The sequence below is a fragment of the Perca fluviatilis genome, chromosome 8 (assembly GCF_010015445.1).
Source record: "Perca fluviatilis chromosome 8, GENO_Pfluv_1.0, whole genome shotgun sequence".
NCBI classification, from domain to species: domain Eukaryota; kingdom Metazoa; phylum Chordata; class Actinopteri; order Perciformes; family Percidae; genus Perca; species Perca fluviatilis.
In genome coordinates, this window is record NC_053119.1 from 33017736 (window position 1) to 33032005 (window position 14270).

General features: G+C 40.3%; 1 protein-coding gene across 1 annotated transcript in view; it reads left to right on the plus strand.

Annotated features, from left to right (window-relative positions):
- The first annotated feature begins 659 nt into the window (after positions 1-659).
- slc7a5 (solute carrier family 7 member 5) overlaps positions 660-14270 on the plus strand; it is a 31523-nt gene continuing 17912 nt past the window's right edge. Inside the window, exons 1-2 of the mRNA XM_039809022.1 lie at positions 660-1520; positions 4059-4184. Coding sequence (XP_039664956.1) covers positions 929-1520; positions 4059-4184 — 718 coding nt within the window. The 5' untranslated portion in view covers positions 660-928. The remainder of the gene's footprint in view (positions 1521-4058; positions 4185-14270) is intronic.

Here is a 14270-nt window from a genome sequence, read left to right on the forward strand (position 1 = left end):
TGCCCCTTAACAAAAACTAAATGTGCCATTACATCTTTGTGCCAGGAGCATTCAGTTACTGAACAGATCAGACACAGGCACATAGACATTTTATAATGTGCACTATTGATTATTTATTTAATTATTTATTGATTCATCTTAGCTATTGGACTGATGATTGCATATCACCACCATTGCTGTGTTGTGTTGTTGTTTATGTTCTGTTTTCGGTATCCTCTACGTCATCAGTGTTGTTGGATGTTTGGTGTGGTTTTTACTGTTATTGTTATTTACTGTTGTCTGCGCTTAATGTTCAACGTGGCTCCCTTGAGTGCAAAACAAATTCCCCTCAGGGCAATAAAGGTTTCATTCATTCAGCTCTTGGGGGGTGTCAACTCCACTTAGTGTCTCTCTGAAATTACAACACCATAAACCAGTTCAACTGGTTTGGGGAGTACCTCTTGCTACTGTGCTGTATTGATGGATGGTACTTCGTTGTTGTTTTAAATGCAGAGTGTATGCCATAGACTCGCCCAGGGTCCGTCATGTGGAGTGGAATGAAGCGTAGCCTACTGTAGAGAGGAGTAGTGCCTCATTCCGCCGCTAGGGGGCGGAAAAGGACAAAAGTGATGCAGACCTAGCCTATTGGTGAGGAGACGCCGACCCAAAGCAGGGGCTGGCCTTTACGGAGGAGGGACATCATGTCAATTTCAATAGTTTCTTCGTAAGCGGATGGAGTAGGGATACGAGAAAACACGCTGCTCTGACTCAAGCCAACAGACACACCGCGGACTCCTCGTGGTTGAGCCCGGCCGGCATCAGACCACACACCGGAGCGACACAGAGAAGAAGAAGAAGAAGAAGAGAACAAGAGAGAACAAGAGCCGGCAAAGCGGGAAGCTTTTTGTCCCCGAGTGAGTAAAAAGAAAAAAAGGAAACTCAGCCAACGATGTCAGGGTTGAAAAAGAGAAACTCAAATTCCTCGGCAGACAGGGATGAGGAGGACAAGCAGGCAAAGGAAAGGATGCTGTCCGGCGTGGAGAAGGTGGATTTCAACCTGGGTGGAGCACCGGGGAGCGACCCCGACAGCCCTAACAACAACGCCACCAGAGGAGACGAAGGGGGAGAAGGGGTCGCCCTGAAGAGGACCATCACCCTGTTGAACGGCGTGGCCATCATCGTGGGCACCATCATAGGCTCGGGCATCTTCGTCACACCCACCGGCGTGGTAAAGGAGGCCGGCTCGGTGGGTCTGTCCCTGGTAATATGGACGGTATGCGGGGTGTTCTCCACGGTGGGAGCCCTCTGCTACGCGGAGCTGGGGACCACCATCAGTAAGTCCGGCGGGGACTATGCCTACATCCTGGAGGTGTACGGCTCCCTGCCGGCTTTCCTCAAACTCTGGATCGAGTTGCTCATCATCCGGCCGTCCTCCCAGTACATCGTCGCCTACGTTTTCGCCACCTACGTTCTCAAGCCAGTGTTCCCTGAGTGTCCGGTGCCGGAGAACGGGGCCAAGATAGTGGCCTGCCTCTGCATCCGTGAGTACCAAAGCCGAGCCGAGCCATGCTGCCTGCTGATGCAACTTTAGGCGTTGTTGTGTTGTTGTGCCAGCAGTACAATATAAGTTACACTTCCTGGTATTTGTACGGACAGACGGACCTACTGACTCAACTCCCAGGCCTACATACAGTTTACATGGGCAGCATCGGTGCGAAATCCGGCCGACGTGAGATGCAATTGAAAGGCACACGCACACACATACACAAATGTATACCTATCCACGCGCGCAGCCTCAAACAATGGTGAAAAATGCTGCCTTATTACATCAGCTCCGGTGATGATAAAGGATGCTCGCGCGCATTATTAACTTGTCTCATAACGTGACACCCATTAGAAGCAATTTATGGCAATTAACGTTACTTATATTTATTACTTCTACGTGTTCTCGTTTACTTATTCATATTTAGTGATATGTTTTTTTTTCCGCGTGATTTTTCTCCTTTTTATAATAATGATTCTGTCTGTGACTTTCAAAACTGAGAAACGACGACGTTAAGAGCATCTTTAAGCCGAGAGGCTTAACTATGCTAGCTAACGTTAATATTTTGAAAACCTTTCTGGATTTGACAGAATTAAAAAGGCCACAAAAGTAAAATGTATTCAAAAATATCGTTGATGAACTTAATTAAAGTGAATTCGGTGGGCCTACACAGCACATTTGTTTGATGTAATAAGTTACATATTCAAATTTAACAAAAACCCTATTTCCATTAATAGTTATTATTTAATTGTCACCGGGTAGTTTGAGTTCCTATTACCTGAGACCACACTCCGTAGGCTACTTAATTATCTTATTGCATCTTTCTCTACATTTGAGGATAACTTGGGATATTTACAAAAACGAAAAGAAAAAAAAAATTTATTATAATATGTACGTGTAAGATACCAAAACAATTATAAGAATTCAACCAGGCTAAATGTGATGGAACAAACATATTTAACATATGTTTATTTTCACCCAAAGCAGTCCGTTAAACCTCAATTATAATGCTGTATTAGGGTCAGCACATTTTTAGCCTGTAGACAATAGCTTCACAGTTCAGCGTTGGCTAAAAGAAAATGCTGGTAAATTTCATTGCAACTTGTTTTCTATGGAGTCTTAACAAGATTAACTCTGGATTATTTGCTGCTTTAACTCGTTTGCACCAGTCTCTGGTTGTACATGTTTTCATTGACCGCCACACACAAGTATCCCCCCTTTCATCTCACACACTGCATATCTATCTGAATATATGGTTACACAGACATTGTGTATACATGTATATTAATACGTTTGTGTGTGTGAGTGTATGTGGTGCCAGCTAGTAACCCTAGAACCTAATCTTCAGATTGACTGAAGGCTAAATCCTGACTGAGACCACATGACAAAGCCGTAGACTGAGAGGCTCAGTTATCTGTGTGTGTGTGTGTGTGTGTGTGTGTGTGTTTCACGAGGATTGCTCGCTTCGGTGTGCATGCCTGCCATGTAGGTAGTGGGGTGGTCAGGGTCACTGTGGGGCTGAGAGCCAAATCTCCACACACACACACATTCATCTACAGCTCTGTAGTTCTATTTTAGTGAGAGGTATAGTTCCATTTGACCGGTTTCTGTGGGAATTATTTGTAGTTGAAATCAGTGTGTTTACTTGCAAACATGCTTACGTTTGTGCATACATGTATAAATCTATGGTTGCACACATACTGTATATGCCCAAGTTAGCCAGTGTGTGTGTGTGTGTGTGTGTGTGTGTGTGTGTGCTTGTGTGAATTTGGATGCCAGCCTCTGTGTGTATGCGTGCGTAAGGAAGTGTGTGTCCATCCCTGTACTGTACTCAGGCTCCCTCCCTCTTTGGCCTTGGTCTCTTTAACAGAGAGCCTCATTGTGCTCTGTCTCGTTTTCTGGTGTGGCCCCGACCTGATTTAGGAGCTTTGAAGGGACCTGCTTCTATAGTTAATCACTTTTAATGGCCTTCTGGGTTAGTGTTTGGTGTGTGTGTGTGTGTGTGTGTGTGTGTGTGTGTGTTGTGTGTTGTGTGTGTGTGTGGTGTGTGTTGTGTGTGTGTGTGTGTGTGTGTGTGTGTGTGTGTGTGTGTCAGTGTCACAGTCACAGGAGGAGGTGGTTACCATCACTGTACATGTGCGGGTAAAAAAAAAGAGGGGTATAGTGGAAAGCATTTTATTCCAGCAAGAATCTCTGTGAATTCTTCTCTATCTCCCAGCATGCTTTGAGAGCTGCAAATACACACATATGCATGCACACACACAAACGCCTACGTTACCTCAAATTTTAGTGAATGGTTTAAAGAGAAGTTAGTTCTTTGTGTGCCCCATAAGAAATCCTGTATTGCACACATTATCCAGCAGACTGAGTAAAGATGCCATGGTGGGATTCGGTGCATACACTTTGAGTCAAATAGTGTAAGGGGCCCTTTAATTCATGGTAGAGGCAAGAGAAACTAAAGTGCTGCTTCCTAAGGATGCCCCCCACTTAGTCTTTCTCTCTCTTCTTCTCTGTTTTTGTCACTCTCTCTCTGCAGTCTTGTTGACCTTTGTGAACTGCTACAGTGTGAAGGCGGCTACTAGAGTGCAGGACTTCTTTGCAGCGGCCAAGCTCCTGGCACTTGGAATGATCATCATCCTCGGCTTTGTCAAGATTGGCCAAGGTACTTCACACAAGCTCATATACACCTCCATATACATAAAAACACACACACACACACACACACACACACACACACACACACACACACACACACACACACACACACACACACACACACACACACACACACACACACACACACACATTTACAAGGTTCCATCCAAGGGTCATGAATGTCTTTAATGCCCCCTTGCTTCACCACTATTGACAACTAAGCAACCTATAAGATTTGTGCATCAGCCCTACAATAAAAAAAATCATGTTGAATTCACTGTTATCGGTTTTCAGCAGATTGACATTGTGATGATATGAAAAATTTCAATTTCAGTTCAATTTAATTATTTTAAATAAGTTGTAATAAAAAAAAGTGTGATCTGTATTAATATGCAGTTTGATTTCTGTATTCTGGCAACATTATTAATGAATCAGTCAATAATCAGCATTTTATCATTAAATTAGCATACCAGGTCTTACAGCCAAGTACTCTTATTAGGGGTTAATCCTCTTTGCAAATTGTTTGTTGTTTGTTTAAGCACATACCAGTCAAATGACAGTTGTCTTAAAGTACTGTTAGCACACAGTCAATAGATAAGGAGTGTATGCAGCATATGATTATGGAGCATACCATCGTTAACTGTGTAGTCTGTGCCACATGGCTTGAAACAGGAAGTGGTTTATTTGACTTAACGGTTCTATTTCTTTCTATGAAGTCTTCCCTGCTGTGTGTGCTTATCTCCTCCTCTGACAGACAGACAGCATCATGCTCTAATAGGGAATGCTTAACTAAAGTTAGTTTTATTAAAAGAGGCTGTTGAATTTTTTGTTTTGGCAATGTGTTTCTGTGAAGCTAATTTAACCATGACAACAATAATCTCATGTGCAAAACACAATTGCTTCAAAGTCAATATGAAAGATAATTTTTATTTTTTTCTTTAGCTAAGGAGATTTTATATATTCCAGGAGGCTATGATCGCACTTTTTTTCTCTATTTGAACACCTGTCACCCCAAATTTGTGTTTCACCGCTTCTGACTAGGGCTTTGACTTTTGCCCAAAATCATATTCGAAGTTTGTTTGTTTATTAATATTAATATTCAAATATATTTGAATATTTATTAATAATATTTTGACCATTAAATGCCTTCAGTAAGACCTATATTGGTATCAACTTAAGTTGTAGATGTTCTGTACACCAGAGGGCAGTGTATCAGTCAATGTCAATAGACAGGCAATGATGTTTTCAGAAGAAAAACACACTGCCACGACTGTTTTTAAAAAAAATTTAAAGTCAGACCCTGGATTAAACACAAACAGTATGCTTTTGACAGGAAGTTCGGAGCTTTCACCATAGCCTACGTAAGTGGTATGATGTTTATACTTGTGTGCTGGTGTGTGCGTCGAGCCGGTGTGTGTGTGTGTGTTAGAGTGAGAGAGTGACAGTGATTACCGGTAGCTTCAGAGTGAGTAGCGACTCTAGAGTCATAGTGAGAGGAACAAAGCGTCTCCCCTGTTCTTTCTGACCACGGTGAGACATCTGTAGCAGGAAAAGTTAACCCTCTCCTTGATTTCACGTTCTTTATGGAAATGCAAGCCACGGCCGAGCGACATGCGTCGCCGCGATGTGTAGTTACATTTTGAAATGTGTGAAAAAATTGAAAACGTTTACAAGCAAACACATTTACAAAAAATAATGCCCATAACAGGTTCAAATATTAAGGGCTGCCTAATATTCGTTTCAAATATTATTATTTTTTTAAATATTCGAATTATATTCGAATAACGAAGTTCGGAGTCAAAGCCCTACTTCTGACAATAGCTAAGTTTCCATCCACTTGTCAATCGAATTATCTGAAGTTCGGTAAAAAAACTCATGCCAATAAAGCTGGTGAAAGTGTGTTTCCATCCAATGGCTTTAAAGCGAATAAAAACCTGTGCGTAATGACGTCACATGCTGTTTTGCAGTCAAATTGGTATATGGAATTGATTTGTGACATTTTAAGGTGTTTCCATTCATTTGCGCACTGAATCGCACAACAATCAAAACATTTGCGAACAAAGTTTTGCTAGACAAAATTAATCGTGCCATCTAGCAACAAATTATCAATATTGCACAAGTTGTAATAGTGATTATGTGCCAGCTGATAGCGAAATATCAAGCTATAATAAGAAAACAACGACGCTATCAACACATTGCTATGATGATGCACATGCACGTAAATGCCCGACGACAACGGAGGCGGCCTGTGGTATGGGAAGGATACAGTTCTCCGATTAGATCCCCTGCTGAAGGCTACAGGGATTTTGTCAATAGTACTACAGGCTGTGGTAGATGATCGTTAAATTCAAAAAGTCTCTCGTCTCCTCGTTCGTCCACTTAGATCTGTCCTTGTTGACACCTGCCATGTGTGCAAACAGAGCGGAAATACTGGGCGGAAATGAACTAAAACTTCTTTTTTTCGTTTTGTGGCGGGTTGCAACCATAAAATGACCTAAATAAAACGCAAAAAATGATCGCAAAAAAAACTCGCAATTCATTATTTATTCGGAAAATAACGTTTCCATCAGCGTTTATCGCATAAGCCGTATATCGATCAAGATAAAATCCGATGAGATCGAACGTATTTCCTTTGAGTCGATATTCATGAAATTCAATCGAATTTTACTATTTCCATAAGGCATTTTTCATTTGATATCACTTCATTTGGATAAAAACGTGTGGATGGAAATTTAGCTACTATCTGATCAAATTCCAGCAGTGTAATCCCATTCTGGCCAAAGTAAATCTCAACCAGGCCTGTTGGATGTGAGCAGTGAATCTGTGGAAGTGGAGTAACTGGTGTTTAGCTTCCTGGAGCGGGGCCGACCCCTCATTAAGGACACAGGATTTTGTGAAGTGTAGCCAAGGATGGCAGGACAGCACAGAGACCAGACAATGGCTCTTAAGCAGAACACAGCTCCTTTCATTGGAAATCCACTTATTAGCTGCAAAACGTCTGAGTCACACAAACACTCGCCTGTCTCAATAGTCTGTTTGAAGCAAGCAAGGACTTGTGTCCATTCACTATAGGTCAACAGAACATTGAATGTTTTGTTACGAAGATATATATGTGTGTGTGTGTGTGTGTATATATATATATATATATATATATATTTTTTTTTTATTATTATTATGACAAACGCAGGCAGCAAGTGAGCTCAGGAAAACAAACTGCCATCTAGAGGAAGGCAGTGCAACTCATCTTATCATTTGATCTGGCTCATGTCATAGCAGTCTCGCTTTGCCAGACCTTCCTCCACAGTGCTGCGAAGGAGGGTCTGGTTAGTCCACACAGCACTTCGGGATGGGAAAAAAACATGCTCTGGTTTTATTATATATTATTTGTGTGTTTGCTGCCAAACCCTGTTGTGCTGCTATGGCTGGCTCTCTTTCTGGCTGCGGCGAAGTTGTGGGTTGCTGTCCTCCTCTGAGAGAACCACAGGGGTAGATAGGAAACAGGGGTACGGGGAAACACAATAAATGGGAAGTCAGTAAGCATGTGTGTTGAATGTGAATGAGTCTGTGTGAGCTGCAGACCAAGTCTTGCAAATTGAATATAATCACAAAGCAAATTGTGTTATAGATAAGGAGGGGGAAGCTGAGAAAAGTCTCCGGTTTTGTCAGATTTGTACTCAGTTGCAAAGAAAGATGCCTTTTGAGGAAAAAAACAGTTTGAACAGAAGTGGAGTTGAGACAGACTGAGGGGGGATTGTGGAGCTCAGCTGTGAGTTTACTCTGTCTGGAGCACTGAGCTTACCTATGACCTCTTGGCCTTTGTCCTCACACCTGACATGAACCACAGCCATTCAGCTTTGAAAATCAGCACTTTTCTCACTTGAACTCAAACTGCAACACCAAAGCTACAGTTTAAAGGTTAAAGCATCTGAGAAAATCTACAAAAATGCACGCACGCACAAGCACAAGCATAGTGGGTTATTTGTGCACAGGTCACAGGTCACAGATCTCAGACCAGCTGACTAGTGGGCAAACAGGCCCTCAACACTGACTGGAATTGTTCAGAAGGGAACCAGAAAGAGATGGAGCTGAGGGAGGAGGTTGGGAGGGAGGTTAGAGAGAGGGAAGGAGAGAGAGAGAGAGAAAAAAAAAGTCTTTTGAATTTATTTGATTTTAATGTGGACATCGGTCCCACATGATCAGAATGTGGCTAACTGACATACTTTTTTTTCTCTCTCTCTCTCTCTCTCTCTCTCTCTCTCTCTCTCTCTCTCTCTCTCTCTTACTTATTTATTGTCAAACCAACATATGTTATTCACATTAGACTGTTGTAAAATTGTGTTAATTTAACAGATTATTTTTCCGTTACAGTAATGTGAATTTATTGTGTAATGTTAAGTAATTTCATCATGTCCAAGATATCTGATTTTAGACTGTAACTGCAACTTGATTTCTTAAAGCTAGTATTACGTAACTTCAAGGCAATTTCATCATGTCCCTGGTACCCGAGTGGGGTCTCTAAATCTAACATGATTTGTTAAAGTTAACTCTATCCAAATGTATTGTAGCCATTGGTTTCTTGGTGTGTGTGTGTGTGTGTGTGTGTGTGTGTGTGTGTGTGTGTGTGTGTGTGTGTGCGTGCGTGTGTGTGTGAATAAAGTTGTATGTTGAAATGATTTGCAGTGACAAAAAAGGCAGAGTCAGAGTTCTGTACTCAAAATTGTTTTTCACAAACTCTTAAAATTGTTTTCATAATGGCTTCACAAGGGATGCCTGTTGGCCGGTTGGTTTATCGTTGACAGCTCAGTCTTTACTAAAGGAGCCTTTTTTCTAAAGAGCAAACTTTTGCTTTGTTTGCAAAAGGTTATTTCCATGCAGTTCAGTGCAAATCCTGTCCAGTTAATTCAAACAAACAAAACTAGTCCAAATGGTTTGCCATACCAACGATGCCTTTAGGGACAACTACACCGTTTAGCTGACGGCGCAGTCTCTCGGACCCTTTCACTGGAAGAGCCTGTTTTTTTTTTTTTTAGAGCAAATGCTTTGTTGGAAAGTTTCCCTCCATCAAGTTCCATGAAAATCATTTGGATTATTAGTGTTCATTTTTAATTTAGTCTTAGTCTTGTGCCAAATATCCTTGTTAGTTTTAGTCATTCACACATCTTTTTTTGTTAGTCAAGTTTTAGTCGACTAAAGGTCTCGTCATTTTAGTCTAGTTTTAGTCAAAAAAGAACTCAATATATCTTAGTCAAGTTTTAGTCAAAACATTTTAGTCTTTTTTTAAATTAAATTATTTCTGAGATTATTTCTGATAACCATTTCAGTCAAATAGTTATATAAAAATAAATTATATAGTTATATAAATATTGAGCCTCTTCCTTATTAAACGACAAAAACAACCACTGAATAGGAAAAGGGTATTTTACAATACACTGAGAGCACGAGAAGCGCAGGCATTTAAGTGGCACCGAAATCCGCGTTGCTATTCGGTCCGGTACATAACGGTCATTAAGGCACCGGTCGGTGCCGTATTAGCATTGGGTCTCGGTACCCAACCCTAGTAACAGTTGAATATTCTTTTTCATGATGGAAAAGTAGAGACGATTGGAGACGAAAATGAAGAGAGATTTTATCTTAGTTTTTATTTTATGCAAAACATTTTAGTCTTCGTCCAATCAGCTGCCGGTTTTTGGGCGACAATACAGAGTAGTGCCACCTGCTGTTATGGAGACGTATTACGTCTCGCGCGCGCAGAACGCATGCTCAAGTCGCCGTCGCTTCGGTGTGTTCTGAGGCACTTTTTGGATCTCGATTGATCAGTCCGACGTGCGGGCGTAACAAGCTCGCTGACTCGCTGTCTCTCTTTCACAGGGTTGCATTAGGGCGCATAGAACAGCACCCGGGCCATTTTCAGCCCAACCAATGTTACATACCCTATTTGGAGACCTTAAGGAACATTGTGAAATACCCTATATAACCATTCTATCACCCCTTTAAGAATTATGACCGTGTTATTGAAAAACATTAAGATTTTAGAATTGTTGGAATACTCTTAGAGAAATATGTACCCATATGACAGTATACACCGATAGTTGACTTCAAAATGAAGCAAAGCACTGTTCGGATTTATGTTCTTAAAGAACATGCTTCAAGTGATGAATCAGAGGACAATCAAAATTGTCCTTGAAGGCACAAAGGTGTTGGAAAATCTTGATAATGTAGCATTAGCTGTTGCTGTTCGGACTAATGTATGCCCTGAACTTCAGCTACCCTGCTGACCTTTTGTTATACCTTTGAGGTAATCCAAAAGATTTTCATGGAACTTGATGGAGGGAAACTTTCCAATAAAGCATTTGCTCTAAAAAAACAGGCTCTTCCAGTGAAAGGGTCCGAGAGACTGCGCCGTCAGCTAAACGGTGTAGTTGTCCCTAAAGGCATCGTTGGTATGGCTATACCGTTTGGACTAGTTTTGTTTGTTTGAATTAACTGGACAGGATTTGCATTGAACTGCATGGAAATAACCTTTTGCAAACAAAGCAAAAGTTTGCTCTCTAGAAAAAAGGCTCCTTTAGTAAAGACTGAGCTGTCAACGATAAACCAACAGGCCAACGGTCATCCCTTGTGAAGCCATTATGAAAACAATTTTAAGAGTTTGTGAAAAAAATTTCTCTTTGTGTTTATTCCTCAGGATTTTTTTTTTTTTACAGACAATTTTGAGTACTGAACTCTGACTCTGCCTTTTTTGTCAATGCAAATCATTTCAACATACAACTGTGTACACACACACACACACACACACACACACACACACACACACACACACACACACACACACACACACACACACACACTCTGTCGGGAAACACAATTATACATGCTAAACTAAGTAGTAAGCTAGTGGTGGTATTAGCTAGCTAACCTTAACTATTAGCAAACCAATTTATTTATATTTATAACGTAATGCCCAAACAACTCAACAGACTTTTTTAATTGTTACATAAAGTAACGTTACAACAGCATCAATGTAATGGAAATGTTGCAAACAAAACCCAACTACTTTACTAACATTCATTCTCCCCGAGGTGGAGGCGGAGGATCAAGCTTGGGGAAATTGAGGCTGACTGGCTCCTCTTCACCGGCTGCCATTACCGTTACGTTAGCTACATTGAAATACCATTGTTAGGAGCGGGACCGTCAGGGGTGTCGGGGGGGTGGGGGTTGATCAGCAGAGAAACACAATTATTAATGCTAAACTAAGTAGTTAGTGATGGTATAGAGCTCAACAATCCTGCCCCTCCTCTGAGAGACCTTGGGTTCCGGAAGTAAATTTCCCATTAATTTCTCCCATTGACATCTGGAAAAATCCGTACATAAAGAGTTTTAGACCATGCCCTAGGCTAACCAGATGGTACATGACTCATAAGCATACAACGTACCATTTCGAGTGAAAAAACGAACAGAAAATCCCAAAAAAGTCAAAGGTACAAGACTGTGTACATATCGTCATTTCAGAGCGAAGGAACTACTCATCCCATAAACCACCGCGCACCACTGAATAAAGGAAGCTACGTTAGTTTAGCTAACAGCTAATTTGGCTAACCGCTAGCTGAGACAGCATGTGATAACTTTAAAAGACCCTCAAAATAAAACCTGAAAATAACCGGTAAAATATAACGGCTGTTACATCAGCTGTAGCCTGCTTTCCCCAGTGTTTATTTTGAGTTAACGTTATTTTAGACTGACTCAAGCTGTCAGCTAGCGGTTAGCCGAATTAGCTGTTAGCTAAACTAACGTTAGCTTCCCGGCGGAGACTAACGGCAGAAGCGTGGAACAGATCACGATTCGTGCAGTGTCGTAAATCCTTGTGACGGATCGTGCAGGCAGCTCCCCGTTCTCCCCCTCCTCACCAGCATGAGTTCCACCAATCGGAGGCATCACTGTGGGATTGTGGGATTGTTCACTGTTGTGGGTAATTAAGTACTTATCCTAGACATCGCGAATAAAAGACGTTTATCTCAAAACAATTGATTTTTGGCGTCTATATGAGCATATAGAATCGCTTAGTCACGTCGGCATGCTGGTTTTGAGTCTACCATCGACGGTTACCATTTTATGGCTTATACTCCAATTTGTCAATGGAGAAATTGCATTGTATTTTTACTTCTGGAACCCGCTGTGGTTGGGACTGTTGAGCTCTATTAGCTAACTTAGTTATAAGAAAACCAATATATTTATCTAAATTTATGCATAAGTTGAAGGACTTTTGTAACTGCTACATGCAGTACAAAAAAACATAAATTTAATGAAAATGTCGCTTTTATAAACATGAACAAAAATTATTTTGATTGATGTTAACTTACTTTTTCGTGTCGGAGACAACACATGGCTGCTGTAGAATGAATTTAAAATGTTCAATTCAATCAATTTAAATCAACGCAAAAGGAATCCACACAGTTAACATTCTTCAAAAACAACTGAAGTCTACGTGATTGAACCATGTTCTTGAAAGGAATATAAATGAATTGTGTAGCATATTCTAAATTCATTTTTGTAAATTCAAAGACCTGCTAATTCACATTTTTTTCTGTGTAGTTTTCCCATTGATAAACTGCACTCAAGCAGTCGTATACTTCATGTTAAACATAAATATATACTGATTTGATTACAGCAAAGACAACATCGGCAGTATTGACGGCAAAATAGGCTACAGAATATTTTGTTCTGTATTGACAGGTGCAATATTTGAAAATTGATAATTATTTATTATTTTTAAATTACATTTATATCTGCATTTACCTGTATGTCAAAACCTAGAGACTTTCAAACATAAAAATGTCATTTATTTAATATATATTCGTGTCAAAATGACATATAAACGTCTTTTCCTATTCTATTTTTCAGCAGTGTGAAACATGCTGTTGGTGAGGGCTCAAGTTAGGAATTGGAATCAAACAGATAGCTGGACATTGTATGTTGACTTTTTTAATTCATTAATGCTACAACCAAACAATAAGGCCTTGAACATTATTAAGTATTTAAACAAAACAACAAAGTTTAGACAAAAGTAACCTTTGGTTATTTAAAATGTTTAAATGTACCTCATAGCTAATGTCTGAGGCCACAACACACCACTAACAGTGGACTGGTAGAGTGTAGCGTAGCAAAACCATCTAATTAAGTTCATTAGGGTTTCTTAAGATCACATTTGATTAATTTACAGTCATCCTCAGGCCAATGTACATCATATCAGTGACTGTAGAAATTAAAATGAACTTGAACTAATTTGTTGATTTTTTTTTTGTTAAATTGAGTACTTATTTATTTCTGAAACAGGCACATGAAATTCGCACCACTGTGTCCCAAATCTGTAGAGGGATCACCCTTTCCCATGATAAATTGCTATTAACTTTGTTTTTCAAAAATGTTCTTTTGTCTGTCCTCCCTCAATTCTAGCATCAAGCTGGAGCCCATCTCAACTAACTGATCCTTCTCCATTTTTTTTTTCAGTAGAAGCAGAGACTGTATCCACCTTTTTATTCTTTAAATCATCTTAATCCACATAAATTGAATGCAAACCCTGACTGCCTAATACCTGTTTAGGTGTATAGCTGCCTGGAGCATGAAGAGTAAATCTACTCATTTGTAATTCTAGGCCTTTAGTGTGCTATTTCAAAAGTGAGCTTTTCTAACATCTTTAGCCTCATGGCATTCCTAAATCTTTCACAACAATCTTTGTCATGATAGTGCCTCTAATAGCTGTTTATCCGAGACACCTCAGATTATCTAGCTTTAAACAAAGACTGGGTGCGTGGCTGTGATTACATCAACAGACTCACCTGACCGGTTGTCTTCCCTGCATTGCTGCCGTCCTCTCTGGCTGCTCCTTAGCAGTTGGAGTGGAGGGTTTTGAGTGGTTCATAGTTCTGTTTTAGAGTATTTATTGTTTAATCAGCCATGTGATTCAGAAGAAAGATATAACACAGGCTGTTTACTAGTTATTGAATATCTGAAATAAGTTCATCATTTGGAGTGTTGTTTCTAGACCGGAAAAGTTGGGGAATTTAATCAATGGGTTACATTACAGGAATAATCCTTT